The sequence below is a fragment of the Medicago sativa genome, chromosome 3 (genome assembly GCF_051527215.1).
Source record: "Medicago sativa cultivar Bolivia chromosome 3, Bolivia_mono, whole genome shotgun sequence".
NCBI lineage: Eukaryota > Viridiplantae > Streptophyta > Magnoliopsida > Fabales > Fabaceae > Medicago > Medicago sativa.
In genome coordinates, this window is record NC_140751.1 from 37439442 (window position 1) to 37466321 (window position 26880).

General features: G+C 33.3%; 4 protein-coding genes and 1 long non-coding RNA gene across 6 annotated transcripts; 1 reads left to right on the top strand and 4 right to left on the bottom strand.

The window, feature by feature from the left end:
* Positions 1-5915: 5915 nt before the first annotated feature.
* On the top strand, positions 5916-10089 carry LOC146937460 (pentatricopeptide repeat-containing protein At1g18900-like). The gene is made up of 2 exons (XM_085751765.1): positions 5916-6017; positions 7209-10089. Exons 1-2 carry the CDS (start codon positions 6012-6014, stop codon positions 9912-9914), a joined length of 2712 nt encoding a protein of 903 aa, XP_085607891.1. The 5' UTR covers positions 5916-6011; the 3' UTR covers positions 9915-10089.
* Positions 10090-11090: 1001 nt separating this feature from the next.
* Positions 11091-13354, bottom strand: LOC146937461 (transcription factor MYB35-like). The gene is made up of 3 exons (XM_085751766.1): positions 12909-13354; positions 12681-12824; positions 11091-12016 (listed from the first exon to the last, which is right to left on the bottom strand). The coding sequence occupies exons 2-3, from the start codon at positions 12817-12819 to the stop codon at positions 11250-11252; spliced, it is 906 nt and encodes a 301-aa protein (XP_085607892.1). The 5' UTR covers positions 12820-12824; positions 12909-13354; the 3' UTR covers positions 11091-11249.
* A 421-nt stretch (positions 13355-13775) lies between these two features.
* LOC146937462 (uncharacterized) lies at positions 13776-15435 on the bottom strand. Its single transcript, XR_015030943.1, has 2 exons — positions 15215-15435; positions 13776-14670 (listed from the first exon to the last, which is right to left on the bottom strand). It is a non-coding gene; the product is annotated as an uncharacterized LOC146937462 (long non-coding RNA).
* A 2646-nt stretch (positions 15436-18081) lies between these two features.
* LOC146937463 (putative strigolactone esterase DAD2) lies at positions 18082-19873 on the bottom strand. Its single transcript, XM_085751767.1, has 2 exons — positions 19422-19873; positions 18082-18748 (listed from the first exon to the last, which is right to left on the bottom strand). The coding sequence occupies exons 1-2, from the start codon at positions 19802-19804 to the stop codon at positions 18322-18324; spliced, it is 810 nt and encodes a 269-aa protein (XP_085607893.1). The 5' UTR covers positions 19805-19873; the 3' UTR covers positions 18082-18321.
* Positions 19874-22510: 2637 nt separating this feature from the next.
* Positions 22511-25127, bottom strand: LOC146937464 (pentatricopeptide repeat-containing protein At3g03580-like). Of its 2 annotated transcripts, XM_085751754.1 has the most exons (2): positions 23349-25127; positions 22511-23180 (listed from the first exon to the last, which is right to left on the bottom strand). In XM_085751754.1, exons 1-2 carry the CDS (start codon positions 25009-25011, stop codon positions 22606-22608), a joined length of 2238 nt encoding a protein of 745 aa, XP_085607880.1. In that variant the 5' UTR covers positions 25012-25127; the 3' UTR covers positions 22511-22605. The 2 variants fall into 2 exon arrangements, with proteins under 2 accessions (XP_085607880.1, XP_085607879.1); XM_085751753.1 differs by having other exon boundaries at positions 22511-25125.
* Positions 25128-26880: the final 1753 nt, after the last annotated feature.

Sequence of the window (26880 nt, forward strand, 5' to 3'; positions counted from 1 at the left end):
TGTTGATTTTAAGTTTGTATTCCTATTTGGTGATGTTTAATTGTTGATTACAAGTTTTTGTTGATTTTTGATTTTTTAACCCTATAGATATCGCGAATTGTGTTTTCACGACAACCTTGCGACAGGCATAATTGTATTGAAGCAGGCTTTATTCCTTTTCATCTGCTATGTGTGTTTTAAAACAATTTTAGCATCCAATTACCCTGTTTTCTTCGCTATACATTCGGGATGTATGCTTTCTTGATAAATTCCTCACGACAGGTGTAAGTTTTCATCGTTCAATATATTATATTTTACGGAAAAATCTTTAGTCCTGATTTTTTCTGTAACCCTATTATGTTTTTACTTTGAAATTCGAATTATAAATCTTATAATATGTGTAAGTTTCTTTTTTTTAGGATTCAGTATTGGACTGCAATTTTTAAGGTTTCTTTTCTTTCTAGGATTTCTCTTATTGAGTGAGAAGATATGTAACATGAATTCTAATACTTGATACTTCAGGACTGTCCTTTGTCATTTCTATTAATACTGTTGCTAAGCAGTGAGTAGGGTATTGTGAAACTAATGACAATTTTCGTTTGTTACAGTAACGGATACACCTTGGGCTGAAAGAGTAACCTTTGTATGTCAGTCCTTTTGTGGTATGCAAATTATGCTATTTGCTATGCATATTTTAGGACACTTTGGTTCAAATTGCTATTTGTTATATAACTTATATTTATGTGTTGAGAAATTTATGTACTGCTTCAAATTGTTCTGCAACTTTTATTTGGTGTCCATGTTTCTTAACAAAACTATATGTTTCATCCATTAATATTGAGTCATCGATACATAACAAAAGATGAGTTGGGAATAATACTATGACAATAATCACGAATAACATTAGATTATAAATATTCAAACTTTTGGTTTTAGTCTCCAATAAAATTTCACTGACAATTTTGATCTCTGCTTTTTTTTTTTTTACAAAAGAGGGCAAAAGATCATTGATCTCTACTTTTATGAATCCCAAAAATAAAAGGAAGGTGGAAAAAAATGTAAGCAAGAATATATAAAATTTTGCAACGTACCGTAGGCTAATTATAATTGTAGTGCTATTTTTTTTGTTTTTTATGGTGTATTTAATTTTGAGCCGTCTTTTTAAAATTGTCTTTCATCTATTCTTTTCCATCTATTCTTTGCACAAATGCTTGCAATATATGCATGAAGTATTTTAGAATTGCTCTATAAATAAATACAATTATGCTACTTAGCTGTTAATCCAATGTCTTCTCCCTTACTAAGCATTACAAACTACAATTTTGATATCCTGCTTTTCTGTTACAAACAACCTGTCCAGCAAACGATAACTTTATAAAAATCATTATATCTTATGTGGGAGACTTCATTTTTGCATAAATAATCCACATCATGTATATTGAATTTCATGATTTTTGGAGGTTTACTAATGCAATAATATCTCATGATTGTCATATATGTGTGCGTTCACTAATGCAATTTTTGGAGGTTTATATTGCGAGAGAAAGATATGTCAATTATTGGAGTTTCAGGACTGTTGTTGCAAGGCATTTGGCAAACATGTATGGAGGTTTTTGCTTCTTTGTTGAAGTTAAAAATACTGAAGTAGGAAGGAAGATAATTTAGCTGTTGGGTATACTGGTTTATGCATAAATGTAGCACAAGATATACTCAATGAGGAATGAAAAAAGTGCTGATCATGCAATACATAAGAGCAATGGTACAGGTGACAAATAAATATTATAAGTGTTTTTTTGTTTTTGTACAAGAATACTATAAGTGTTTACTAATTATGTATGTATAATTTGTGATACATTGGTGTTGCTTTAAGTATTTGGTGTAATTCAAAGTTGCAAATATGCGCGGAGCAAAAGGTGTATGATCTAAACCTATTAGACTCATACTATTGTGCCTTAACTTAATGAATTTATTTGTTGTCTTATTCCAAAAAAGAAATTTAAATAAATAACAAGTTTGATTGTATAATAACTGATGTGGAATAAAGTACAACGGAGAGCAGAAATTTTCAAATACGAGACCTTTAAATTTAACCAAAATTAATAAGATCTTTTTATCAAGTAAAATTTTAAAATATAAATAAAAATTGGAGACCTTATTTATCATCAACTTTTTATTTCATTTCTATATATACTTTAGACCTTATTTAACATCAACTTTTTATTTCATTTCTATATATACTTTATACAATACAGACTATATTTTACAGTGAATATGACCCGTGCGTAGTATATATAAATGTTAGACAGTCTGACCTAACCCTAATCCCGCCCTTTTTGGCGGGATTCGAACCGGGTACCATTTTGGCTACACATTGGAACTCTCACCACTAAGCCACTTCCTTTTTGTTTGAAATATTGTTGCTTCCAAAATTGATATACCGTACTAAAACATTTTTTAAAAGACGCACACACCCTACCGTACTAAAATATTATTATTATTATTATTATTATTATTATTATTATTATTATTATTATTATTATTATTATTATTATTATATTTGTTGTTGATGATGTTATTATTTTTTGTCGTTTACCACATAAAAGTTCCTATTCATATTTCTTCTTCTTTCAGTTACCACATAAAAGTTCATTTTCCTTTTCATTTTTATAGAATTAACGGCCCTTGCGGTTAGGATCAGTTTCTTGGTGTATTCTTACTACGTGTTACGATATTAAAGTTGCATTTTTAAAATTGTTGATAATTTGACTGATTCTGATGATAATTTTGTCATTAGAAACTTCATTTTTTAGTGTAATTTTGTTGGCCTCTTTGTTTGTCATATATTATATTACTTGAAGTTATTTATTCTGACTTTTTATTTTCAAAAATCACTACACTAGATTATAACATTACTTTGATTTCTCCCTTTGACTTTTCAAACATGTTTACTATTTTCAATTAGTTTATTTTAGTTGTTCTTTTAACATGAATGTAATCAAATATGAAGATTGAGGAAAAAGAAATTCAAGAACACGACCTGGTAATATTATTTGGTAAGAAAATAAAGTTAATAACTTAAATTAGTGTAATTTTTGCATTTTTTGTTGTTGAATTTTGAAGTCGTTTCATAACATAGTATTGAATGTACAATCAATATGATATTTATATACAAAACCCGTGCATCGCACGGGTTAAAGTCTAGTATATATGTAAAAAGGATCAGCGATCTTCCATGTATTCACGGGTAAGTTTGGAAATTTTACATTTATATGTAAAAAAAAATCATTAAATATATATTTACAAAATATATCAAGTTTTTTATAATATTTTTTTTTGAGGGAAAGTTTTTTATAATATAGAAAGATTATTTGAATTTAACACAATTGCGTCCTAAAAAAAAAGTAGTGATCATGTGTGTATCCACGGGATACCTGATTTCAAAATTTTGTAATTGTAAATTTCATATTTCTTTTTAAAAAGATCAGTAAATATATTTTTACAAAATATATAAGTTTATAATAGTATAGAAAAATTATTTAAATTTAATACAGTTGCGATCTACTCTTTTTTTTAAGAAGTAAACTATCTCATCCAAATTGGTACCAGGTTGAATTGAATCAAAGATGGATGAGTACACTTCAAGGTCTCATGCCAACATCATAAGGCAAACCCAAGTGGATCGCGACCTACTCCATAATGAAACCATAAAATCCAACACGCTAAGCACCATTGGATCTTCAACTGATACCACCAATGCCAGTTCTAGAAGGATTACAAAAGCAGCTTCCGTCAACGTTAATGGTTAGCCAGAGAGATTCAAAGAGTTGAACTTAATGTTCCTTCCTTCAAGACTGTCGTTGTGAGGCGTGTGAAAACAAAAGAAGATTGTATCTTCCATGGATCGAGCCAGTGGCGGATCTTGAATAAATTTGTTGGGGGTGCCAAAAATGTATGTATTATATATTAAACTGTTTCAAGTTAAAACAAATAGTAGATAACAAGTTAAGTGGTTAGTTTTGCTGGATCATAATGATGGGGAGTCAGTTCAAATCCTCATATGAACACTTTTTTTGATTAAATTAAAATAGTAAAATAAATTACATTAGAAATAGATAGGAACACTTTTTTTGATTAAATTAAAATAGTAAAATAAATTACATTAGAAATAGAAATATTAAAAAATAAGCAGCTATGGGACTCGAACCAACGACATTTTGCTGAAAGACACGCCACCTTTCCACTGCAACCAAGTGAATCATGTTGTATAAATAGGCCTAATATGATATATATAGTAAAGTTAGGGGATACCATGACACCTGGGGTTCTCTAAAGAGATCCGCCCCTGGATCGAGCCAAGACAAAAATTGAGCATTATTTCTTGACCAAGGCACAAAAATAGGGGTGAAGAATCCAATATTTCCTCCGGTGCGAACTTTGCCATTTCTATTCTTCTATTTTGTGTCATGTTCGTCTAATGACAGACCTTGTTACCTTCGTTTTTGCTTGCAAGCCTTTTTCTACAATATTTCTCACCGTCGAGACCCATGCTTTCTACACTTTCATCGAAATCTGATTCTGAAATTAAGTCATTGAGGGACAATATTTTACATGAGATAATTCAATGCTGTTGTGTTTTACCGCCGGTGACAGACTACAAACGACTTGGTGGGATGGTGTGAACAGTGGTTGAGAGAGAGAGAGAGAGAGAGAGAGAGAGAGGGGGAGAGAGAGAATGGGCAATTTTGTAGTTGGTTGTGTCGATTGCCTATAACACAATTTAGTGTAAATAATAATAATAATAATAATAATAATAATAATAATAATAATAATAATAATAATAATAATAATAATAATAATAATAATAATAATAATAATAAAAGTAACAAAAATATTGTTATTTGCTTAAGTAGACCTCTATGATAGACCCACAAGACTATTATATGACATATATTTTGACATGTTTGGTAAAATAGAATTAAAAAAAAAAAAATCGTTGTCTCGTCTATTTTAAAAAAAGGGTCTTGCTAACCATTGCCTTCAAGGCATTGGTTAAGGATTCTACGAATAAAAATTTTGTCATGTAAATATAAGATGTTACTTTTGACTAAGTAATGATTACACAATTTTTTCATAAAAACTTGTTTGTTTTGAATGTTTAACCAATGTCACAATGACATTGGTTAACATTCTCTTTAAAAGAAATTGGTGTAATTTACTTGATATAGGCTAGGTCGTAGACTTCTATCAATTGATTTGACTTATTTCTACTTTTAGTCTCGGACAATTGAAAAGATTAATTATTCGAAATAATTGTAATCAATTTAAGAGAGATTACCTCTTCCAACATATATTTTTTGTATACACCCTCCAGTCACTAATATAAGGAAAAATTTACAGTTTGCATTCCTTCAATTAATGATGTATATAGTCTTTATTATAGACCACATACATCATTTAATGAATGAATCTAAAATGTTAACTTTTACTTATATTAGTGACCGCATGGTGTACACATCAACCAAAAATAAAATATATTAATTTTATTAGGTATTCAAATATCTATCTTATATAAAAATATTTTTTACACACATACTTCACAACTTAGAGTATAAAAAGCATATTCCATTTCATTTCATTCTACCCTATTTCTTGTTGAGATTACATTGAAAATATTTTCTCACATTTTTTTTAAGAATACTAGTAGTACTATGAAAAGTCTTTCTTCTAGTTTCCGTGGAACCAAACAAATATACATTGGGGCAAGGGCAAAAGGCAAAAACTTGCGGCCCAAGTCGATGACACGCATCATGTAATAAAAGCATAAATAAATACACAATAAATAATAATAAAAAATAAAAAAAAAGGAGAGAGAGTGTGTGCGTGTGTAAGCGAGGGTTAGCTCATCATATACTGTTTGTTTATGTCCCAAAACATTTGGAAAAAGTCTCATCGCTCTTTGACACAACACAACACAACACTCTTAACACAGCCGCCACCTCTTTCCCGATCATCATCCCTTTCTTCTATGAACCATGCAGGTTTGTTCTTTCTTCACTTCACTATCCACATTATTATTATTCGTTTAATCGCTTTTTATTAGGTTTTTCTTTTTCATTTTCATTTTCATTTTTCTTATACAGCCCCTATATATTACAGTGCTATGATATTCCCTTCTGTTGTTTTTCACTCTTGTTTTTATAAAGATTATTCATTTATTGGAAATTGGGGTTTTTTTTTTTTATAATTTTGAATCATTTTATTGAGATGAGAATTCTGATCCTTTTGAATATAACCCTGTTTTTTTTAACTTCTCTGTTTCTTATTGATGATGGGTGTTGAAAAAGTTTGATTTTTTTTGTTATTTATTAGAAAAAAAAGGGTTTTTGATTTTGAATCTGTGTTTTTTAATTGTTTAAAAATAATATCAACTAGGATTGATTACTGTTAGTGGTTATGGATTGAGATGTTAAATGTGATTGATTGCACTAACATAATCGTCTGTTTTCAGTTGTAGCTGATTAGGTATTGGTAAAATAGTTTATTGTTGATCATGATTATTATAATGTAAACATGTCTAGAACTTCTCTTAGGTCCTTAGTATTTTATAGCTGATGATAATGTCGAAAGATGTTAGCTTTAACATTGTTCTTACGTTTATGTTTCACGGTAGTTGATGTTAGCTTTATGTTTTTAGTGATTGTGGATTGAGAGATTAAATGTGATTGATTGCTCCAACATTTATTTTATTTGGTGGAATCATCTGTTTTCAATGTGATTGTAGCTGATTAGGTATTGGTAAGAGAGTTTATTGTTGATGATGATGATGATTATAATGTACACATGTCTAGAGTTTCTCTTAGTCCTTAGTGTTTTATAGCCGATGATAAAGTGTCGAAAGATGTTAGCTTTAACATGGTTCTTACGTTTATGGTTCACAGTAGTTGTTGTTATAAATGAAGCACGATTTGGACATGACACTGACACTTAGAAACTGATAATAATTTGAGAAAATGAAATAATTAAATGTAATCACATATGTCTGTTTCGGGTCTATCTATGTCTGCACACGAACACAATTGGACATTGAACACACCTTCGATCGGAGGTTGATATGTTGTTTTTGATGTCGAGAAAGTTCCTCAAAAAATTGTCATTTTTCAGCTAATGCTGCCTATTTTGTTTCATTTTTCTGGAATTTAATTATTTGTAATATTGAACTTTATTTGCAGAATATGTTACGGTCAAAGCCGATCAGTACCTTTTCTAGCAGTGCTAGGAGCTTTTTTCTTGGTGGTACACGATGTAATGCACCAGATGCTAATTCCTGCACATGCAATGAGGACGAAACATGTGCGTCAATAAGACAACAGAGGAAAAGGGATCAAGATTTACTTGCTCAGAAGCCAACCTCTATAGTAGCCAACTCACTTGCACAGAAGCCAACCTCTATAGTAGCCAACACACTTGCACAGAAGCCAACCTCTATAGTAGCCAACGCTACATCTCGAGTAGAAGGAACCTCAGTTTCAAAAAACCCGGCAAGTGGAACAAGTTCTCACAAGGTCGAGGGTGTTGATAAATCTGGCAGTGTGCAACAAGTCAGGTCTGCTTCACTTCCTTCAAGTAAATCAAACTCCGTAACATATGCTTGTGTGGCTGATGATAGTCAGAATCATGTCACAGAGTCTTCACCTCTTGATGGTGAGCAGTTTTATAGGGCCGGTATTGCAGCCGTCAATTTCATTTCTGATTTAGTTAATAGTAAGCTTCCTTTATCAGATGGGATGGGAATACTAAGCTACTCTAAAAATTGTATGGTTGAACCTATAGCCAACATAAGAACTTCCAATGTAAAAAAAATTAGAAAGGAAGATTTTATTAGTGTTCATCCCAGACCACCTGTTTCTACTGAGCAAGGTCCATCAAACAATACAAGTAATTATCATGGTTCAAAGGGGAGAGGTGATAAGTCAAAGATAGGTAGAGGTTTTCAGCATGTTGCTTCTTCAGGGACAGGGAAGTCAGAGGTGGCTCCCAATATTCCTTTCAATAATCATGACAGCAGACCCTTGCCGCAGAGGACAAGAACTAATTCAAATCGATTTGTCACTAAATTTGATGGCAACATGCAAGCTTCAAACTCACAGATGTTGGGGTCGTTCAAGGAAAGCTTCAATAGATACCCCAGGGATCTGAAAACATCAGCAGGAACTGCTTCATCAAAATCACATTATGCAAAGACAAATCGCCGTGGTGTGGAAGTTGTTAAAGATATACTTCAACAGTTAAAGTGGGGTCCTGCTACAGAAGAGGCTCTTTATAATCTGAATTTTTTTATAGATGCATATCAAGGCAACCAAGTCCTAAAGCAACTTGAAGACCACTCGGTTGCTCTAAGCTTCTTTTACTGGTTAAAGCGACAACCGAGCTTCCGGCATGATGGGCATACTTACACCACCATGGTTGGTATCTTGGGGCGTGCAAGGGAGTTTGGTGCCATAAACAATTTGTTGGAACAGATGGTCAAGGATGGATGTCAGCCGAATGTTGTAACATATAATCGCCTGATTCACAGCTATGGCCGCGCAAACTACCTAAAGGAAGCACTGAATGTCTTCAATCAAATGCAGGAGAAGCGATGTGAGCCTGATCGTGTCACTTACTGCACGCTCATCGATATCCATGCAAAGGCTGGATATCTTGATGTGGCCATGTCCATGTATGAAAGAATGCAACAAGTTGGCCTATCTCCCGACACGTTTACTTACAGTGTGATGATCAACTGTTTGGGAAAATCTGGTAATTTAGCTGCTGCTGACAGACTATTTGGTGAAATGGTTGATCAAGGTTGTGTTCCTAATATTGTCACCTACAATATCATGATTGCTTTGCAAGCTAAAGCAAGGAATTATGAGGCAGCATTGAAACTATATCGTGACATGCAGAATGCTGGATTTAGACCTGACAAAGTTACATATAGCATTGTAATGGAGGTGCTTGGTCACTGTGGGTATCTTGAGGAAGCAGAAGCAGTCTTTGTTGAAATGAAGCAGAGGAATTGGGTTCCAGACGAACCTGTCTATGGTCTTCTGGTAGACCTATGGGGAAAGGCTGGTAATGTTGAGAAGGCTTGGGAATGGTATGGGGCAATGCTCAGTGCAGGTTTGCTTCCAAATGTACCAACTTGCAATTCTCTCCTCAGTGCATTTCTTAGGGTGCATCGGTTGCCAGATGCGTATAATCTTCTCCAAAGCATGGTAGAACTTGGCCTACGTCCTTCTTTGCAGACTTACACTTTGCTTCTCAGCTGTTGTACAGACGCACAATCACAGTATGATATGGGATTTTGTTGTGAGCTGATGAAAGTCAGTGGCCATCCTGCTCATGTATTTTTACAGTCAATGCCGGCAGCAGGGCCCGACGGTCAGAATGTGAGGGATCACGCAAGCAAATTTTTGGACCTGATGCATTCAGAGGATAGAGAGGGCAAACGAGGACTTGTAGATGCAGTGGTGGATTTTCTTCACAAATCCGGGCTCAAAGAGGAAGCTGGTTCGGTTTGGGAGGTGGCTGCACAAAGAAATGTATATCCAGATGCTGTGAAGGAGAAAAGCCGCTGTTACTGGCTTATAAATCTTCATGTCATGTCTGATGGAACAGCCGTAACTGCATTGTCTAGGACACTTGCTTGGTTTCGCAAAGAGATGCTGGTATCTGGTGTTAGCCCTAACCGGATAGATATTGTGACTGGATGGGGCAGAAGGAGCAGGGTCACAGGTTCTTCTCTTGTGAGACAGTCGGTGCATGAACTGTTGCGTCTATTTAGTTTCCCTTTTTTCACAGAAAATGGGAATTCAGGTTGTTTCGTGGGTTGTGGGGAGCCTCTTAGTCAATGGTTGCACCACTCTTACGTGGAGCGAATGCATTTACTCTAGTTGCTTTCTTTCTTATTACACCCCAATTTTGCTGTGTTGGATTGACATTCTAGCATTTTACTCTTTAATATGTCACAGTGAGCAGTTATTTAAAAGCTACTACTCTGCCAAGTTTATGGATTTTTGGACTGGTAATATTATTGATTCATGTTAATGTTCACTCGTATTTGTTTAATGTTTCTCTCATTTCATTTTTCAACATATTGGTGCTTTGTTTTGTTGTCAAAATGTAAAAAAATTGTGATTTGGAAATTGGGACATATCAATTAGATTGCAGCTACTATTTTTTTTTTTTTTTTTTTGAAAGATAGATTGCAGCTACTATTGTATATTACTAATAGGATTATATCATTACTTGAATCTGCATTGACTGTAAAAAATGATTATTACATAAACATACAATACTGACTGAGTTTATTCAAGTTCATGCCATGTAACGGAATGTTAAAGGGTCACAGGAATTATTTTATTTTTTAAAAATTATATAAAGGACAAAAACTGTTATTATATTATTTTGTAACTTTCCAATTTTATTATATTTTTAAGTCTTTTATAGTTGCAGCTTTTGTTTTTTTGGTTACAAAGCTAAAGAAAAAGTAAGAAAAAAGAAAACAAAGCTTCTATAGTTTAAGCTTTTGAGTGGATGCAAACCCCTACTTATTATATTATTTTTTTGAGGGAACTTATTATTTTATTTTGTTAACAAATGCAAACGCCTATTTATTTTTTTATTGATTTAGTACATGGGTTGTTATCTTGTGTTGCCACTCCCTCGGTACAGTACAGGTTGACTTCATGTCTTCAGTTATGAACATTTGTACTCCAATAATAACCTGTTTCATGTGGGTGTTGTTGGAACTAGAATAGTGATGAAGTCTATGATTTTGATGACAACAAAGTTATGGTGATGGAAAAACTTATCATTAGATACTCCTATTTAGCAACGTTTATTGATGTCTGCAAATGAATAGACTTGAAGATATCAAAAAAATATTTTATAAGACAACGAACTTCGAGACAAGTAAGTTACGTATAATGACTAAAAGATGCGTCGGAGTCTTTGCCGAGAATTGATGATTCGATGGATTGGTTGTTAAAGGGAGTGTCAGTCTTTCAAAAAATCAATATGTCACCTATGAACAAATTCAAGAATGAATTTTTTTGTAACGAGAAGAATTATTAAAACACACATGATATACATGGTTAAAGGATTAAGAACTTGGAAGTTGGAACATAAGCTAACAAATGAAGCTTGATCCTTAATTACTGTCATTGGCAGCTGGTGAAATGATACTCTCTACCTTATTGGAAAAATATTACGAAATTTTGAACTGATTAGTAATTGGATGGTTCCTCCAAAAGTTCGGGAAAGCTTAGAAACATCTCATTTTCTTGATCGAGTATGGTCTCTACGAATGAAATGTCTGAGGATGATGACGAGACTTGGTGTGACATGACCTCTTTCTTTGAAAACAATCCACCTAAAATTTGTTGTTCTTGCAGGTTATTAGTAGGTGCATCTTGTGAAAAACCATCTTGTAGAAGAAAGTCATTCCAACTAAATGGTGCAGAAAAGTTTGTTTCTTGTGTTGAAGGTAATGGTGATGATGATGATGACAAGAATGCTTCCATAAACATTGATGTTGGATTATTATTATTACTGGTTTCATTTTCTACTTTTGTCATTGGGATGGTTTGGAACTGTGAAAGATTCATAACTGTTTCCATTTTGGGTGGCAATTGCTTTGATAGGTCATTTGTGTTTCTGATCAATCTTTGATTCCTAAAGTCTTGATTAATATGACAATTAGCACCACCTATATTTCCATAATCAGCAATGAGTTTAGAGAAAGGCTTGTGAGTAACAGGGTCTATCCCCATTTGAGAAAGCTTCTTTTTCAGCTTTGTGTTCCAATTGTTCTTAACATCATTGTCTGTTCTCCCAGGAAGTTGTTGAGCTATGATAGACCACCTACTACCTATGGCTGCATGAAGCTTAACGATTAGATCTTCTTCTTGGGATGTGAACTTATCATCATGCTTAGGATCAGACATGGAGTTACTCCACCTAAGCCTGCAACTTTTTCCATACCTCTTAACACCTGTTAAAAACAAATTCTTATCAAATTCAATCCATGTATTCATCAACTTTACTGTGTCATTTTGAATAAACTTAAATTTTGTAAAATTGATTATCAATGAAGCAGAGATACTTCTCGGATTAGGCGTCTCTCAGTGTCGGACACACATCGATGTTTATGTTTATGACATTAGCAGTGTCAACGTGTCCACATCTGTGTCGTGTCTGGTGTTCGTGATTCATAGTGATTATGTTAAAATTGAAGTAAAACCTGATGTAAACTTTTCAACCTAATGCAATCAAAATCAATTTGCCTTCAAAGTAACTAATGTTTCTAGGTCCATGAATGTTAGGTTTACGAGGATTGGTTTTGCCGTTCAAAAAGGCCTAGCGGCGAGCTTGTTGTCCGCTTGCCTTATATTCATGTGTAATTTAATCATCTTATATATATATTTTTAGCAAATTTGGTTGGACAGAAAGGTGAAATCAACTGTGACATTCTCTCACTTTGAATCAAACATACATTCAAGAATGAGATGAAACTTATCTGTGTGAGATAAAAATTACTAAGAAAAAAGAATATGAGAAATGAGAAAAACAAAGAAACCATAAGATGGAAAAGATAATAATTTCTCATGTTAACACATATGGTAAATATTTTATTGAAAAAGAAACAAGTCTCTAACCTGTTTTTTTAGGGACAGAAGTCAAATTAACAGATCCATGATGCTCTGAGGCAAATGAAGGTGTCTTTGCATCTTCTTCTGCAATCCATACACCTCTTTTGATGACACTATTTTTTTCACAACTTGAAGACCTCACCATGTTTTCTGCCAATACAAAAGATCAAATGGAAATCAAGGGCTTTTCAAAATGCATAAGAAAATTAAAATAGAAAGAGAGAGATGTCATACACAATTTCAAATAACTTGCTCTGAAAATGCTCTTTGCAAGGTAAGAGAAGATGAGTTTAAAGGTATCACAAGTATTGAAGCAAGAAAAGCATGTGATGTTGTTACAAATTCAACATAATTTGCATGATGATTCTCACCATTCACAACAAATGGTATCATAAGAGATATATAAATAAATGTAACACACTTTTTCTAACCCAACAATACTCACCTTGTCCTATAATAAATTTGAGATCAGGTTTGAAACCGGTAAAATATTTGGTTAAAATTAGATTCAATTTAAGTTAATATCTTATTGTTCACACCAGTGCGAAATATCATTACCACTTTCTACATTAATTAAATTATAAAGTCTATAACTAATATACAGTAGCATCTTTGAAAATATGAGATACATTTGTAGTAGTACCTTGAACTTTTTTTTTTTTTTTAAGATTCTATCCTATAATTCAAGATTCTTATCGTTTTAGTCTCTAATGTCATCCTTACATCCGAGGTAGATGACATCGCACACAGTATGAGATTTTGGCATCATGTGACTGACGTTGATGTCATGGCAAATCAGTGCCACGTGGAAGCAAAACCACATGTGGGATATCATCTCAGCATACCACATCATCTACTTCGGATCGAAAGATGACTAAGACTTAAATAATGAGACTTCTTTCATTACAGAACATAATTAAATTAAAATACATATCCGAGAGTACTTAAGGAAAAATTGTTGACTTCTCCGGACAGTTTCAGCAAATGAAAAAGACTAGTTTGTAATCTGATTAGATTAACAAAGAACGACGACAGACAACCCTAATATGGCAACAGCGCTTCAATATCGAGTCCAAGGAAGAAAAAAAGGAACTAAAGGGGTTGATAATCTAAAAATCACATCTATTTAAAGTTACAAGTTATTATACATGGATTGGAAGGGATAAATAACGCCCAACAAACTCTCATTCATTTTCGTAGACCCTTTGATTATAGAAATACTAACCGGTAACTGCTACTAAACAATTACTACCTACTCTACACAACTCAATCTAGAAGACTAACTATCACACTGCTTGGGGTGGAAAATCAGGCACCAAGGACCGCTTAAATTGCCAAAAGAAGAAATCCGGTCGTTAACTTCCTGCGAGGCATCATGTTTCGTTGTTGTGTTGGGACCATCATCAAAACCAGAGATACAGTCAAAGCTCATTCAAATCCAGACAACGTCTATTGGTCATATCTTCAACTTCTACCTGACCCGGACTTCTTGACTTTGGAGGCGCCTGCTTCTGGTTTTTGTTCATTCTCTCCTGCAGCAGGATATAATGTATCTCTTGCTGCATTGTAAGAAACAGGATATATTCTATCTTGATCTCCAGCATTTTTTCCATTGAATTCTTCACTTTACGTCATATATTCTCCGTTCTCATTGGGATCTGTGTGATCATAGGCTGCATTGACTTCTCCGGTTTAATGAATGTCTAGTTGTATGACTTCTAGTTGCTCTATTACTACGTCTTAGACCGATGAACTGTCGTCTATAGATCTGAGTGTAGTTTCCCTCATAGTACGGCCTGGAAATTTCTTGAGTTTACAGGGCTTGTCACTGTCCTCACTGATACTCCGAGGAATCTTCAACTTCTGCATTATCTTTGTCCCAATGATATTTTTCATCTACTTCAGAGTTAGAGCTACAGGAAACCTTCCTTCTCTGCTGATATTTCTGGAGATATTCATCATCATATACGGCTTCTCCGACAATATAGGATCATCACTGTCAATGTGAGTTCCGTCAAGTAATGTTAAACAGATAGGCCAAATATGAAGTTGCATCATGCAATCTAATGAAACCATTCAGAGATTCATTTATAGATTAGCCCACCACAATTTACTATTGTCAATGCAGGATGATTTAAAGCAAAGCCTGCCGACGAACTTCCATTTAAAACTAATAATTATAATAAAAGAAAAGGCTGGTGATGAACTCAGTCAGTCTTGAAATCAAAACAGAAAACGTTCTCTAATATGACACCAAAAATCAACCCCTCAAAATTTAAAGTTTTAATAAATTTAACCCTTCTCTTACCAAAAGTGTAGGTGACATGTTTCTTATCAGGAAAGTTCAAATAAGTTTCCTACTCAAATAAGTTCAAATATAACTTCTTTAGCGTTTCTAAATTAATGTGCTTACTAATAGTGATTCATTATCTTGGTGATAAACCTATAATACAAATTCCCAATTTCCAGCAAAACATTCAACAGTAACAATTATTAAAACATGCCAACTGAACATAGATAGACTAGCTTCAGGAACTTACAGAAATATCTTGAAATTCATCTTGAAAGATTGGTCGCAACTCGCAACTGTGTCCCACTGGTAAGTAGAAACTTTGTCCCTTTCTTCGCTTGAACCACTCCAGTTTTCCTAATTTCACGATACAATCCATTGTTGTCAAAATCCGGACTTAAATCCTAAAATTCAGGATTTTGCAACTTTCTTCACCTTCAACGATTCAAATCCATATTAGAACCCCAAAATAGACAAAATCCATCGATTTTGATTGCGATTTTACGATTTCTTATAAACTAAGTCATAAATGACTATATACCATTTATAACATATATTTAGTATTAATTATTTTGGATAAAATCCATCGATTTTGATTGCGATTTTACAATTTCCTATATCGATTTTACAAAAGTCATTAAATAAAATCCTTTGATTTTGATTGCGATTTTATGAGTCCCGATTTTGCTATTCCCTTTCGACCTGAAGTAAAGTCCGATTTTGACAACCTTGATACAAGCAAAAACGAACTCCGTCTGAATCACCACCATTACGCTCCTTGCAGAATGTTGACAGATGAACACCATGTTTGAGCGAGTAGTCAATGTAATTTGTGTGAATTGTATTAACAAACAAGCTATTGATGAGGCTGATTACGAAACCGTTACTAAACACACAAGCACAAAGAAGCACTTGATATCAGAGAAGATAGTAGAGGGTGCAAAACAAAATAAACAGAGTCTGCAAAAACATAGAAATGGAACGGAAATTGTTACACGCAGAACATAATACATTTAAGGGTTAATTAAGTTTTTAGTCCCTATAAATATTCACAGTTTTGTTTTTAGTCCCTATAAAATAAAATCACACTTTTTAGTCCCTGTGACATTTTCTTTAAGCATTTTAGGGACCAAAAATGTTGATGGAAATTTTTGACAGGGACTAAAATGCTGATGGAAAAGTTTTATAGGGACTAAAAATGCTGATGGAAAATTTTATAGGGACTAAAAAGTACGATTTTATTTTGTAGGGACTAAACACAAAATTTTGAATATTTATAGGGACCATTTACTTAATTAACCCTACATTTAATTCAGTCCTCTGCTCAGAGTGATCTCATCCTACCATTCTAACCTCAACACGAACGTCACATAATGCTTTGCAAACTACAAAATATATATATTTTATTTTATGTTAAATGAATTTGGGGATGAAGATGAATGAATTTAATGATTTTATTTGGTTGAAAAATAAATAAAAACATTTTAATTATTATTATTATTATTATTATTATTATTATTATTATTATTATTATTATTATTATTATTATTATTATTATTTCTTAATTTAAAATGTTATTAATAAGTTTAATGCCATCCTAATGTACAGTCAGCAAACAAATGTCAAATAAGCTAGAAAACGGGGCCAATGACTTCTTTAAAAGACAAAAAATGTCTTTTTTTTTTTTTTAGAGACGAAAATCCAACAAAACCACATTTACATAAACTATTTGCATATTTTAGCCTTAAACATAAAATAAATAAATAATGGGATATCATAAAATGGTAGTTCTTAATTTTTAAAACATATTTTTCAACTTTTTCAAATAATAAAAAAAAGTATTAGATTAATGGCTGTTAATAATAAAAAAAAATGCAATATACCTCCATGAATTTCATCATCTTTCTTAAGATAATCTCGTTACCAAACACAACAACACATCTTAAGATTTAGAAAATGGTCTCCTAGTTGAAAAGTACCTTCGAATAAGTTCAACATATAGGCTCAAATAATAACAAAAAATAATCAACTAGTCATATAATCATATTTAAAGCACTATAAACCAAACATTCAAGAAGCAAAGATAAACTTTAGATTATAAAGCTTTGAAACCTAAATATTACATTCTAAATTCATAACAAAAGCATAGGAAATTACATATATTACAGGTAAAAAAGGATTATATTCCTTTGCATGCTTCCTCCAAATTGTTCTTCTAGACAAGTGTTCCTTCTTGCTCTTTCTTCATCACCAAGAATTCAAAAAGCATGTAGGAGTTTTTAATGTGTGCTTCCTTGGCCTCAGCACCAAAGATTCAATTTCAAAGATTTTTTTTGCAAAGAAAGTGCTTTCGAAGATACAAGACACACAACATTCATGCAACTTAGAAGTTAATTTACTATTTGTTTATATTTATTTTTAATGGTAAATGTTAACAATCAATACTTATATTAATACTTACTCATTCATCCGAATTTGAATCCAAGACCTTTTAACTCTATCACTTAGAGCTACCAAACCCCCTACTATTTGTATGGTAGGTAAAAATCTCTCAATAAAAAAACTAAAAAAACTTGCTTTAATATAAAATACGGTTCAAATATATTAAACCGGTTTTAAACCTGAACTGAATTGTTTTTAAAAATAAACAAGTTGTTTTTAAGTGGTTTTAAAAACTGAATTGAACCATTAATGTGGTTCAGTTCCAATGCATGTTAGAACCACGAACACCCCTAATTGTTAGAGAGTAAAATTAGACTTAAATAAATGATTTAGATATTTAGTTTAGAAGTAAAATTGTGTTAGTTTTTTTTTTTTTTTTTGTCGAAAATGTTAGTTTATCTTTCCTTTGAATTGTTTCTAGCTGGGCTTTAAGTTATGTCTTTAGTCTTTAGGCCCATTAGGATTACTATCCATTATCACTCATATATATAGTGTCTTTGACACACTATCCGAGGCAATCAAACGAATGAAAAGTTATTTTATTTTATCTTAGCTAGTTTTATTCTTCTTTATCTTTTAACTTAGAACCCTAGTTTTATCATAGTATGTTAGTGATAACTTTTGCTTCCTAACACCTATCAACTAAAAACTTTTTTAATAATCAGACTCGTATCATAGATTGATCCATCGAGTTCATTTATTGGGTTGAAATATTTTCAAATCTACAACATAATACCATCAAGTACATTTCCATATATAGAGATAGATTTATTACACATTATTTTTATTTTGTTTCCAATCACACATACTTGAGAATTGAACTCTTGACAAAAGGGAAGATACATTTAGATGACAAGCCCGACTCATTTAAACAAAAGAAAATGCTAACTAATGTCCCTGAGACATTAATCAAAGCTAACCCACAATACCCTTCAGCACCTCAACCAACCTTAGGTGTGCAGTTAACTGAGGGAAATGGCCAGTCATATCTATAAACTCCAAAGTAGACATCCCTTTAATGTTCTCATCCAAGTAATGCCCTATGCTTATTGGAACTGCCACATCATTACTTGACTGAATGATTGTGCAGGGGATCACTACCTTTTCAACTATATCTCTATAGTCACTGAAAAACACAGTTTTGGCCAAGGTAATTGCAACTTCACCACCCATTCTTTTCAAGCATTTTTGAAATTTGTCAATAGAGTCAGCATCATTTGGATCCACTGCAATAGGACCGTATGCTGAAACCCAAATTTCGTATTGAGACTCTATGGTTGATATTAAGTTCTCAATATCTGATCTCTCAAAGCCTCCTTTATAGTCATCTGTATTTATATACCTATGAATGAATAATTATGGGATGTTAATACAAGACACTATGGTTAGTGCAATCCAAATTTGGTTAGTCCACTCCAAATTTGGTTGGGTATGTCCAAAAATTGAGCTCAAATATGGTTTTTCAAGAGCTCAAATTTGGTTAGTGCAATCGAAATTTTACATCACACTAATTGGAAGTGATTTATCGAGTTGGACCCTTTTTAACATTTATAGTTTTGTGGAAGGACAAAAATAGGTACACTTCTTTATGTGTGGATAGAAAAGCATAGTTGTGAGGAGAGACCATTTTAAGATGGTTAGTGACTTTTCTAGATAGACATTAGTTATTGACAAAAATTGGTGGAGACTTCGCACCAATAACATAATTAAAAAGTTACTTTAAATTACTTTCAAACATTCATCCAAATTTTTGTAGCACCGACACTTCTGATGGAAAGCGTGTCTGGTGTCCGACACGTGTCGATGATACATGTGATTACGTTCAATTAATTCATTTTTTCAAATTTTTACCTGTGTCGGTGTTTCAGAGATCCAAATACACAATATGAGATTTCACCAAATAATCAAGTGTTTTTAACAATAGAGAAATATTGTGTTACTGTTAGTATTTTCATAAAAAGAGAAGAGAAAAAAAAAACATCAGAGAGAGTATATCTAGGTAAAGATGAGAGTACCTTGGGGAAGCACAAAGAAGAACAATCCTCTTAAAGAGCTCAGGCTTTTTAATGGAGGCAATGCAACCTATCATAGCAGACATAGAGTGTCCAACAAAAGTGATACATGTGAGGTCCAACTCATCCATAAGAGTGATTAACTCATCAGCATAAGGTTCATAGGAATTATATTTTGCATGATTATAAAGGCTTTTATCTGTAATAGCTCCAGAAAATGGCCAATCAAACAGAACTAGACTGTAATTTTCAGTTAAAAGAGGAACAATTTTATTCCATATAGACTGGTCTGTTCCAAACCCATGACATAAAACTATTGTTTCGGGTCCTGTGCCTATGGTTCTTGCATTTAAAGATGTTGAGAGGCTCTTTTTTGGTGTCACCATTTTTGTAAATGGAGTAAGAAAATTGAACTTCAAGGGATAATGGGAGATAACTACATATAGTTAGAGTGATTTTGTTTATGCTACTTGATTTCTATTTATAGTCCTTGGGATAAGATTATAAATGACTACGTTAGAGAGAGTTGGGATGACACCGATAGTATAAAAGATGGTGGAAAACCGGTTTAAGTGATTTGAACATGTAGAGAGAAGACCTTTTAGATTATGTAATAAAGAGAGTACATTAGATGAAGGATTAGTCAGATCAGGGCCGGCCCTGTGCAAGTGCATCAAGGCCCTTGGCACAGGGCCTAAAACTTAGAGGGGCCTCAAAATTTGGAAAAAACAAAAAAAAAACTTGTACCTACGGCCAAAATCCGTCACTAAATGTCCATTTTCCGTAGGTAAAAGTCTAAAAGAGCAATTTTGCTGTCAATCATATGCATTATCCATAGGTAAATGCTTATTTGTCTGTGGGTAAAAGTCTTTAGATTTTTTTCAGTTATTTTTAAATGAAAAATTGTCAAGATTATAACGGGGCCTCCGAATTGTCGGGGACGGCCCTGAGTCAGATCACTAAAGATCATGGATGGATCCAGAAATTTTAATAAGTGGGGTCAACGTTGTTTATAAAAAAATGTTTATAAAAATATATAAATTTTATAACTAATAAAGATGACATCATAATATTGTGCAAAAGTTTAGAAAATAAAAATTATAGTAATGTATATCCAAAAATTTAAAATACCTTAATATTGAAAATTTATATCTGATAAAAATGAATAAAAAATAGCTTCACCTTGGAGAATCCTTCAAAGTTGATTTGGTTGGATGGAGGATAAAAAATAAACCAAATACGAAAGAGTGAAGCATATCCTCTTCAACTATTGGAGGGTCTGCTTAAATTTGGTCTATTGATTTCAATATACTCCTAGCACTTGGATTTCTCCTTTTTCTTTTAATAAAACAACACATTTTTTAATATTGATAACTTTAAGACTCTTGCGTAAAAAAAAGTTTTAGACTTATAGACCATCTCTAATGTGGATTTCTCAAACTTTGAAGACTTGATACCTATTTAAAAAACTTTGAAGACTTGACATTTTCAATTGAAATATAATGATATAAAGTTATTGATAGTTGATTATTGAGTTCCATTTAAGAAATTTGTGTGAGATGCTGGATTGGAGAGATTGAGTGTTTATTAGGTACTATTATTAAAAAAATATAAATGAGTGATGTGTACACGTGAAATCCATTTAAGTACCCAAAAATGGATATATTTTGTTGTAGATGCTCGTAGAGTTTGTTCATAAGGCAAATTTTCCATCACTTATCATGCGATCCACTTTTCTCTTTCAACGGAACGTGGATCCGTGCATGCTAAAGATAGATGAAAATTTGGAAAAACTATCAGAGAAACTATTAGAAAATATTTTGTAATTAACGAGTTAGACCAAAATATGGTTCATGTAGCCGATCCCACTTAATAAAAAAAGATTTGATTATCGTTGTTGATTCCTATTTATCGTTCAAAAATGGCTTATTGTTTGTAATATTAAGATATGAAGCGTTCTTAAGAATGATTCAATTGATAGGAAAATGACCCATATACTAATGCTACAATGACAACATATGACCGTGTTAGTTACAAATCTGTTAGTGTTAGTGGTCCATTTTTTTGTTGAAAGTATATATTCACCTAATTTATTTTATAGTAAAAAGGGGATTGAAATGGTTAGAATGTCATCTGTCAAATGCAGTTTAATTAGTTATTGTGTAGCCTTCATGAAATTCAAAAATAAATAATGATACTTTGACTATTGATTTTTATATATATAAGTAAGAGAATAATTCTTTCTTTCAACAAAAAAAAAAATGAAAACTTGGTATATTCTACATTTTCTTTCTTCGCAACATGAATCATTGAGTGGAATATTGTTTGTTAATTTGTTCTAGAAACAATTTAATAAGAAACTATGTGTCTAAAAAATCAAATTTGTACTTTTAATGAGGTAAGGAAATTGACAAATTCAAGAACCCTGATATATCTATTTGTGCCGGCCTTCTTTGAGCAATTAAATATTATGTTTCTGGAAGTTGTTAATTTTTTTTGTTCTAATGCTGTGAGTTGTTAATTTAAACTCGGGTATTTAACTCTACTGTAAAACATAAATTGGGTTAATTAACTTAACTTTTGTTGAGGGTGTGTGTCTTAGTGATAATAAAAGTCATGGAGGTATATGTCACTTCTATTTCTTCCCCACTAAAAGGCTAATATATAAAATTAAAAGGAAACCACACCCTCCAAAAGATGTCTAATTACATCTCACAACACTCTAAAACAAGAGATAAAAAGAAAAAGTCCGATACAAGCATAAAGTGCTTTCGACTGGTGCATCTTGTAACGGAGAACTACAACTTATATATAGTCTTGGTCTCCCTCTTCCTTTACATTTCTAAACAATGTGAGATTTCTTCAACATGCATATTTTCAACCAACACCAACAAACAAATCAGTCACTGTGATGTTGAATGTCAAGTGTCAACTATAAAACATAGTATCAACTTCTGAAGTTAAACTAGAAGTAATTACAATTTACAAACATAAAAATGATTTAAAGATGGGTGAGATAAAGAGAATGCAGAAATTAAAATAGGAAGAGAAAACCATAACATAATTGGGAGAGGGTTAGAGAAACTCAGATAGAAAGAGAATTATCTACTGGTATCATAACAGATTGATAAATGTGATATACACAAATTTTCAGAAAATCAACAATTACATATCCCAAGGAATGTAATCAAAATCCAGTATCTAAGCTCTCTATTTTCTCACCAACTAGAAAAGGATGCACTTGGTCTCCAATTTGAACCCAACTACAACCAGGATTTTTCTTAGCTCCCCTTGATTTCATCAATTCCCTAACCCTATTTGCCTCATCCCATCTTCCAGCCTCAGCATACATATTTGAAAGCAGTATATAGTATCCACAATGGTCAGGTTTCAATTTAAACAAATGCTCAGCAGCCCAATGACCCAATTCCACATTCCCATATATCCTGCAAGCTCCAAGTAGTGCACCCCATATATTAGCATCAGGTTCAAAAGATAAGCCTCTAATAAGGTTTGCAGCTTCATCAATTTGGCCTGCTCTTCCAAGAAGATCGACCATACAAGCATAGTGCGTATGTGTTGGCTCAATATTATAATCTTGCATTTGCTTAAAATATTTATTCCCTTTCTCGATCAGTCCTCCATGACTACATGCCGATAAAACTGCAATATATGAAACTGAATCGTATTCCACACCATCATCTTCCTTCATTGCTTCAAAGAGGTTGATTGCAGTTTTGAATTCACCACGCATACCATACCCTAAAATCATAGTATTCCATGAGGCTACATCTTTGTGTTGAATACGGTCGAAGACTTTAGTTGCAAGATCTATTCGACCACACTTGGTATACAAATCCAAAAGGGAATTTGCTGCAAAAAGATGAGTGTGGAAAAGCTTTCTTACCAGATGTCCATGAATCTCCTTACCTTGTTTTATGGAAGACAGATGTGCACAAGCGGATATGATACCAATGAACGAAACAATGTCAGGCGTCATACCGGAAAGTCTCATTTCTGTAAACAAATTTAGAGACTCTGAGCTGTTAGTTGTTTGAGAATAGCCTATAATTAGTATATTGTAGGAAACTTTATCCTTGATAGAGACATTGAAAACATTTCGAGCAAGGCTTAAATGTCCACATTTTGAATACATGTCTGTCAGAGCATTGGACAGAAACAAATCAGAGGCGCATCCAGTTCGAATTATCCTGGCGTGAATTTCTTTTCCAACATTAAGGAAACCTAATCTTGCACATGCTGGAAGAACATTTGTGAAAGTCACATTGTTGGGGTTTTCTCCATGAGCTTGCATTTGTCTCAATAATTCTACCGCTGCAAAATGGTGTCTGTTCTGAGCAAAATTTGCAACCATAGAATTCCATGACACAATGTTTCTATCTCCCATTTTGTTAAATATAGTAGAAGCTACACGCGACGATCCCGATTTCGCATACATATCTATCAATGAGTTGCCAATAAAAATGTCAGATTCAATACCCATCCTTAAACTATATCCATGTACTTCCATTGCTAACTTAAAAAGTCCTAACTCTCCTAACACAGGTAGCATACTCGAAATTGTGACCGGGTTTGGTCTCATTCCCGTATTAATCATCGACCTAAACGCATCCAAAGCATCCATAGAAAGGCCTCTAAAAGAAAAACTAGTAATAACAGCATTCCAAGAAACCTCATTCCTCTCATCCATTTCATCAAAAACTTTCTTGCAAGCCTCCTCACTCCGACATTTCCCATAAACATCAACCAACGCATTTCCAACTTTTACATGACCCGACAAACCAACTTTGAAAACATAACCATGCACAATTCTCGCCATGACCACATTCTCACTATCCGCACAAACCGGCAACACACTAACAACAGTAACCAAATCCGGTCTAATAACCGGAGCAGCCACAACCATCTCCTTAAAAAAACAAAGTGACTCCTCGTAAAAACCCCGATCAGAACACAAACCAATAACAGTATTCCACGACACCTTATCCCTCTCAAACATTTCATCAAACACCTTCATCGCATCAACAAAAAAACCACAATTACCATAAAACATCAAAAGCGTATTTCCAACAAAAACATCCTTATCAAAACCAACTTTAAACACAACCCCATGAACCTCCCTACCCTTATCAAACTTCAAATAATCAGAACAAGCCTTTAAAACAAAAGGGTAAGTATGATCATCAGGCTTAACACCAGAACGAACCATGGTGTTATAAACATCAAACCCATCAAAAAAACCAGAAATGGAATAAGCACGAATAAGCGTGTTCCACAAGAAAGCAGTTTTGGAAAATGGAAGAGTGTTTTGGAAGAGGATGAGTGAAGTTTCGGGGTGTCGAAATGCGGCGTATTTAAGAATGAGAGAGGCGGAGATGGAGACACTGTGAGGGAGGAAAGCATTGAGAATGGAGAAAGCGTGAAGTTGGTTTGTTTGTGAAAGGGTTTGGGAATGAGTGCAGAGATGAAGAAGGTTTGAAGATGAAGATGAAGAAGAAGAGAATGAAAAAGAAAAGTGTTTTTTGAATTTGAATTTGAGTTTGTTGAGAAGATGATGGGAATGGAATATCATGGAACAACAATGTCTGTCGTTCAACTCTGTTGTTTCTTTGCTTCTGTCTCCCGATGTAGCATCGTCTGTTTCTCGAGAGATTTTTTTTTTTTTTGGAGGGTTTTGGGGAGAATTTTTTTTTTTTTTTTTGAAAATTCGGTATCCGATTTAAGAACCGACTAATCCGATGAGATCAATTCCACCGCCCACTTGTGGGGGCCCCGATCTAAGCCTGGAGAGATTTTTTTTTTTGGAGGGTTTTGGGGAGAATTTTTTATTTTTTTTTTTGAAAATTCGGTATCCGATTTAAGGACCTACTAATCCGATGAGATCAATCCCACCGCCCACTTGTGGGGGCCCCGATCTAAGCCAAAGCAAAGCTCTGTATGGACTTACCCACCAAAATTGGCACCAGAGGCAATCGAACCTGAGACCTTGAAATGAGCACACTCCAAGATCTCAAGCCAACCACTAGACCAACCCCAAATGGGTACTAAGTCTATATTTTCAAATACATTTGATTATTATTTTTTTTAAATCAAGGAACATGATAAATAATCATATAAAATTTCAATCATATTTGATTGATATAATATATATATATATATGGATTATGATAGAAGACACATTTTATGAAGGTGTCTTTTATCAAGTTACTCTATGAGCATTTGCGAAAAGACACCAACTTACTTTTATGAAGATGTCTTTTAGCAAAGTTATAACTAAAAAGTGAAAATCACACCTTAAGGTGATTTGTTAAAAGACACCACCAAAGGGTGGCTTGTAACAAAACCCTAATATATATATATATATATATATATATATATATATATATATATATATATATAATATTTTTAATTTAAATGAGAAAAGTAAGTCCCTCTCTCCCTCTAAAATCCTTCATTCTTTTTTTGGTGGTGGCTAGACATGGCAACAATACCCGTCCCCATGGGTACCCGCCCAAACCCACCCCGATTTGACGGGTTTTCCCCGCTTTGACTGGGTATGGGTATGGGTTTGGGTTTTCTCCGATCTCAAAACACGGGTATGGGACGGGTAACGGGGTTTTATGTACCCACCCCGAACCCATACCCATACCCGTCCCAAATGTAAAAAATTATTTATTTTACCCCTTTTTATATAAATAGAAACACAATCCTAGATCATGTTATGTTATTTGGTTTAATAATTCCCATGTTATAAAAATTGCCTTTGATTTTTAAAGGAGCAACCAAATCATTATGTTAAGGAAATGTTAAAGGGAACATAATGCTTTACAAAATTGCCATTGGGGTTGAAAAAAAATCATTTTTTATTAAAAAATATTTCACTGCGGGTACGGGGATGGGGATGGGATCCCCGAACCCGTTGGGGACGGGGATGGGGTTCGATTTCTCATCCCCGTTGGGTATGGGTAGGGTAACGGGTAAATATATGAGAATAGGGTATGGGGATGGGGAAGGTAAAACCCGTCCCCACCCCGCCCCATTGCCATGCCTAGTGGTGGCCGAGGTTCGAATCCCGGACCTTGCATATTTTATTCATTGTCCATACCAACTGAGTTAAGCTCACGATGACACTAAAATCCTTCATTCAAACATACTTTAAGAGAACATGGTGATTATTCTTTAAATGTGATTTTTGTTAAGAAACATGACATCCATTAAAATAAAAGAGAAGAATAAAAGAGAAAAACTAAGAAACTTATGCCAGTAGAATGATATACAAACTAAAAAGGATAATACAAAACGAGACAACTTATCGCTTATATATTAACTTTAGCTAAACTTATAGGGTTAAATATGCTTTTGGTCCCTATAAATATGTCAACTTTTCGTTTTAGTCCCTCTAAAATTTTCCTTCAACTTTTAGTCCCTGTAAAATTTTCTA